The sequence below is a fragment of the Mytilus edulis genome, chromosome 1, assembly GCF_963676685.1.
Source record: "Mytilus edulis chromosome 1, xbMytEdul2.2, whole genome shotgun sequence".
NCBI classification, from domain to species: Eukaryota; Metazoa; Mollusca; class Bivalvia; order Mytilida; family Mytilidae; genus Mytilus; species Mytilus edulis.
The window spans coordinates 42,802,262-42,808,261 of record NC_092344.1 but is presented as its reverse complement, the minus strand read 5'-3'; the positions used below and the strand labels follow the sequence as shown (position 1 = coordinate 42,808,261).

At 38.3% G+C, this 6,000-nt stretch overlaps 1 protein-coding gene across 1 annotated transcript; it reads right to left on the bottom strand.

Annotated features, from left to right (window-relative positions):
* Positions 1-1,069: 1,069 nt before the first annotated feature.
* Positions 1,070-4,964, bottom strand: LOC139516313 (uncharacterized). Its single transcript, XM_071306392.1, has 5 exons — positions 4,898-4,964; positions 3,592-4,640; positions 2,877-3,093; positions 2,277-2,533; positions 1,070-1,306 (listed from the first exon to the last, which is right to left on the bottom strand). Exons 1-5 carry the CDS (start codon positions 4,962-4,964, stop codon positions 1,070-1,072), a joined length of 1,827 nt encoding a protein of 608 aa, XP_071162493.1.
* Between the last annotated feature and the right edge of the window lie 1,036 nt (positions 4,965-6,000).

Sequence of the window (6,000 nt, the reverse complement as noted above, 5' to 3'; positions counted from 1 at the left end):
TAACACAGAAGTTATGACTACTGGGCTGGTGTTACCCTCGGGGAAATAAATCTCCACAAGCAGTGGCATCGACCCAGTGGTTGCAAATAAACTTATCATAGATACCAGGATTAAAATTTTATATATACGCCAGACGCGCGTTTCGTCTACAAAAGACTCATCAGTGACGCTCAAATCAAAAAATGTTAAAAGGGCCAAATAAAGTACGAAGTTAAAGAGCATTGAGGACCGAAAATTCCTAAAAGTTTTTTCCAAATACAGCTAAGGTAATCTATTCCTGAGGTAGAGAAGCCTTAGTATATAAAAAAAATCAAAGTTCGTCAACGGTGGATTTATAATTAAGAACATATCAATGATAACTGAAGTCAACACAGAAGTGCTGACTACTGGGCTGGTGATACCCTCTGGGAAATAAATCTCCACCAGCAGTAGCATAGACCCAGTGGTTGCAAATAAACTCATCATAGATACCAGGATTAAAATTTTATATATACGCCAGACGCGCGTTTCGTCTGCAAAGGCCAGAGACTAGCTCCTGACTTGGGACTGGCGCAACATGCGGTGGAGTTAAACATGTATTGTGAGTTCTCAGTCTTCCCCTTTACCTCTAACTTGAGGAAAAGAACAAAAAAACACAGCCTTACGCACAGTTAAACTCATTTAAAAAAAGAAGTCTGATTTCGATGTCAGAATAGGTATCAGAAGAAACTTAGCAAAAAGACAATAATGTATAAATTAACAAAGAACTTCTAGCAGTTACTGAACTACAACTTCCAGCAAACCTTAATTAAACTAGTTTTCTAACCAACAAGACAAACGAGCATCAATTAGTTTTAAAATAGTATAAATTCAATATTCAAATATTTTGTTCCGGTTTACGAGGCCATTATCTGTCAAATTCGTATTCACCAATTTGACCCAAATACTCATATTTGATTTATTAAAGAATTATAAAATTTCTAAAATTAATAATTTACGATGCATTACTTACTTACTTATCCTCTTCATCCCAAGTGGGACATAAGGCCACAACAAACTGCATCCACTTCTCTCTGTCCTTAGCCATGTACTAGGCTTGGCCCCAGGTGTAGCCCATTGCTTCTAATTCTGCTGTTACAGTTCTTCGCCAGGTGATTCTAGGCCTCCCTGGTTTCCTTTTTCCTGGTGGTGTCCAATATAAAGCTGTTTTAAGTGTGTGATGTTGTGGCATTCTCAGTACATGGCCTAACCATCTAAATCTTCGTTGTTTGATTTCTGCTGTTATACTTTTAGCATTGCATTTCTTCAAAAGGCTCTTGTTGCTGATCTTATTTGGCCAGACTATTTTGTTGATTTTTCTAAGGCAGCTAGTATGGAAAGCATCTACTTTTTGAAGGTCACTCACTAAAACACGCCAAGTTTCCGAACCATACAGTAGGACAGATTTTACATTGCTGTTGTAAATTCGCAGTTTGGTCCTTAAACTGTACTGGTTAGACTTCCAGATTGTATGAAGTCAAGCAAATGTTGCGCGTGCCTTAGATAGTCTGACACGGGTTATGTTCTTCTCATATATGTTATGATGGTATGATACTAAACCCCTAACGGGAAGGATTGTGCCTGATGTTCATATGATGAAATAATAATCTTTCAGTCAGTTTAATTGAAGTCTGGAGCTGGCATGTCAGTTAACTGCTAGTAGTCTGTTGTTATTTAATATTTATGTATTATTGTCATTTTGTTTATTTTCTTTGGTTACATCTTCTGACATCAGACTCGGACTTCTCTTGAACTGAATTTTAATGTGTGTATTGTTATGCGTTTACTTTTCTACATTGGCTAGAGGTATAGGGGGAGGGTTGAGATCTCACAAACATGTTTAACCCCGCCGCATTTTTGCGCCTGTCCCAAGTCAGGAGCCTCTGGCCTTTGTTAGTCTTGTATTATTTTAATTTTAGTTTCTTGTGTAAAATTTGGAAATTAGTATGGCGTTCATTATCACTGAACTAGTATATATTTGTTTAGGGGCCAGTTGAAGGACGCCTCCGGGTGCGGGAATTTCTCGCTACATTGAAGACCTGTTGGTGACCTTCTGCTGTTGTTTTTTTTCTATGGTCGGGTTGTTGTCTCTTTGGCACATTCCCCATTTCCATTCTCAATTTTATTGCCTTTATATCCTTCCCTGTTCCATTATCTTTGCTTATCATGCTTCTAAGGTAGGTGAAATCGTCAACACTGTCCACTGGCAGATCATTGATTGTTATTTGTGTTGTATTTCTAGTGTTTATTGACATTACCTTGGTCTTCTTGGCATTGACATTCAGACCAGTTTGCTTTGCATAGTTGGTAAGTATGTTGGTTCTCTCTTGGAGGTGTTCACTTGTTGTTGGTAATATGGCAATGTCATCAGCAAAATCAAGGTCTTCTAGCTGATTAAACATGGTCCACTGGATACCCCTTTTCTTGTCTGATGTTGTATTTCTTTGTATCCAGTCAATGGCCAATAAAAATAGGATTGGTGACATAATACATCCTTGTCTTACACCAGATTTTACTTCAAATTAGTCTGAGATAGAGCTGTCAAGGATGACAGTCACACTGCATTCAAAGCTGTTGTAGAAGGCTTTTATTAGCATCAATATCTTAGGTGGAATTCCATATGATCTTACAATTTTCCAAAGAGTTTCTCTATGAATACTGTCAAAGGCCTTTTTGAAGTCAATGCAATTAATGAAAAGTGGTGTGTTCCATTGAAATGCATTGCTCGATGATGTTCCTCAGAGTGAAAATTTGGTCAATGCATCCTCTGTCTCTTCTAAAGCATGCTTGTTCTTTTCTAAGCTTTTCATCTACAATTTTATCAATTCTTTTTAGAAGAATTTTGCAAAAGACCTTACTAGGGACAGAAAGTAATGTAATCCCTCTCCGGTTGTCACAGTTGCGTAGATTGCCTTTCTTTGGTAATTTCACAATCAGGCCTTTGCTCCAGTCTGATGGAATGTCCCCTTCTTCCCAGATGATAAGGAAAAGATTGTGGAGTACTTTGGATGATGTTTCTAAGTCTGCATTTAACATCTCTGCGTGAATGGAATCAATGCCTGGTGCCTTCCCCGTCTTCAATGATTTAATGGCATTTCATACTTCATCTATAGTTGGTGGTTCTGAGTTGATGTTTAAATCATCTTCTGATGGTTCAGGGGTAGCTATGAAATCAGGCTCAGGGCAGTTTAATACCTCTTTAAAATGTTGGACCCACCTTTCTGCTTTTTCCCTTTCTGTTTTCAATGCTTTGCCATTTTTGTCGTTTACGTGTGCTGTCTGTGCATTTGATGTTCCACAGAGTTGTTTGGTGATTTTGTAAACTGTACTTAACTCTCCGAGAATGGCTGCCTTTTCTGCTTCTTTTGCAAGGTCCTCTTAATATTGTCTTTTATCTTTTCTAGCACTTCTTTTAACCTCTTTGTCTTTTGCTCTGTATGTTACTTGCAGTTGATCTTGTAACCTTTTGGATTTTGCATTTACTGATTTTAGTTTTATAGTCTTTCTTTCTTAAATTTTTTGCCATGTTTCCGATGTTTACCAATCTTTGTTCTTTTTTGTCTTGTGACCAACTGTCTTTTCTGCCGTCTTTACATAAATATCTTTGATGCTATCCCATTTCTCTTGTACACTATCTTCTCCATCATCAGAGTTATCTAGCACACTAAACCGATTTTTCAATTCTAAGCAAAAAGCTTTCTTGACGTTTGGTGACTTCAACCTTGCTGTGTCTAGTCTCTTTCTGTTCTGGTTTTCAATAGGTGCCTTTCTTAGTTTTAGTTTGATGGTAGCTTTCAGTAGATAGTGATCGCTGTTTACATCTGCACCCCTGAGTACTCTTACATCTCTTAATGATCTACGCCACTTGTTGTTCACCAATATGTGGTCAATCTGGTTAACTGTTCTTCCATCAGGTGATTTCCATGTTAGTTTATGGATGATTTTATGTGGAAAGATGGTCCCTCCTATCACCAGTTTATTGCAAAGACAGAGATCGATAGCACGTTCACCATTCTCATTTTTCACCCCGCAACCATGCCTGCCCATCACATATTCAGCATCAGTGTTGTCGGATCCTACTTTAGCATTAAGGTCTCCCATTATTACCAGCATGTCGTGTTGAGGTACTTTGGAAATGGCAGTCTGTAGCTGTTCATAAAAATCATCCTTAGTCTCATCTTCAGCATCATTTGTTGGTGCGTAACACTGTATGATAGAAAGTTTACAGTAGTCAGAGTTAAATCTTGCTGTTACTAATCTTTCACTGATTGGTTCCCATTCTAGTAATGATTTTGCCTTTTCTTTGCATATAATTATTGCTACACCATTAATATGTTTGTCAATGTTTCCAGAGTGTGGGATGATGTTTCCACTATTTGTTCTGGTCTTTCCTGAGCCAGTCCAACGACATTCGCTCACACCAAGAATGTCTAACCTGTAGTGCTCCATTTCCTTGATGACCTGTGCAGTCTTTGATGTTTCATACATGGTTCGAACATTCCAGGCTCCTATATGTATGTGTGCTTTAGGTCCTAGAAGACTCATATTCATTTTCCTAGTTTCCACAATAGGGCTTTCACTAGGAGAAATCATTCCGCTGAGGTTTGAGTCCCCCGTTGAACCTATAACAGAGGGTAATCTAATTTCATTTGTTGTGGTTTCTGTAACTGTAGTTGTTTTTACAGGATGGGTGAGTTAACCCCATGCCCAACACTCCAACCTGGAGAGCCAGGGAATTTGAAGTCAATGTTTCCATCCTCTAGAAGGGCTGCTGTCCTGAGCTTATGAATCCATTCTATCCAGGTTTGTTTTCGAAGTTTACCTTCTCCTAGATGAGTTGCCTTACTGGGCTACGACTCTCATCTAACCGTCTATTTACCCATAGCTAGGACAAGGTTGATGAGTGCTATGGCATGTCCACACACCTGTAGGCCTACACACTGCATCTCTAGGGCCCTTGCTGATCCGAGATCAGTTTAGCCTGAGGTGCTAGACCCCAGTTTACGTGCACTGTCGAGGGGAGGCACTGCAGGAGTCTTGGAAGTGTAGAGGCTATGTACTGGCAGGAAAGACTTACACACTCGGCTTTCTTTTCACACAGCAAGTATGCTAGCCAGCGGTAGTTAACAAATCAATGAATTGTAACCACACTTGACGCATATCACTACCCTGTGGCATATACCACTAGCGCACTTACGATGCATAGACTCGATTAAATCCTATTCTGTGTGTATTCTAGTGTAGACGTCATCCACTCAGTTACATTCGAGGTGACCTCCGAAGACTGTTGAGAGTCATATAACCCGATATTGAAATAAATATAGATATGAATAGATAGCCAGCATGTGCAATTGGCCCTATGATTTTACTAGGTCTGTTTGATTTCATACGGTATTATATGTTAATCATCGCAAGTCTTTACCTGTATTTGAATGGGTTTTTGTTGATCGATTCAGTCGACCAAATTATTCACCTTTGTTTCAGTTTCTAAATTCTTTGCTTTTTAATGGCTGAACACTCCTCGCTTATTCGTAACCCATATCTAGCTTAAGGGTTAAGTTGAAGGTTGCATGAAAACGGGCTCAACATTCAACATTCAACTTTCAACATTCAACATTCAACATTCAACATTCAACATTCAACATTCAATATTCAACATTCAACATTCAACATTCAACATTCAACATTCAACATTCAACACATTCAACATTCAACATTCAACTTTCAACATTCAACATTCAACATTCAACATTCAATCTTCAACATTCATCATTCAGTATTAAACATTTGAATTTGCCTTTTCAACATTCGATTTAATAATTCGACATTCGATTTCATTACATTCAACATTCGATTTCATTACATTCAACATTCGTTTTCCAACATGCAACATTCGTATTCAACATTCAACATTCGATCTCCACGTTAAAAAAATAATCTTTTTTTTGGGGGGGGGGATTTTTTTAAGCAATCGATTTCAAC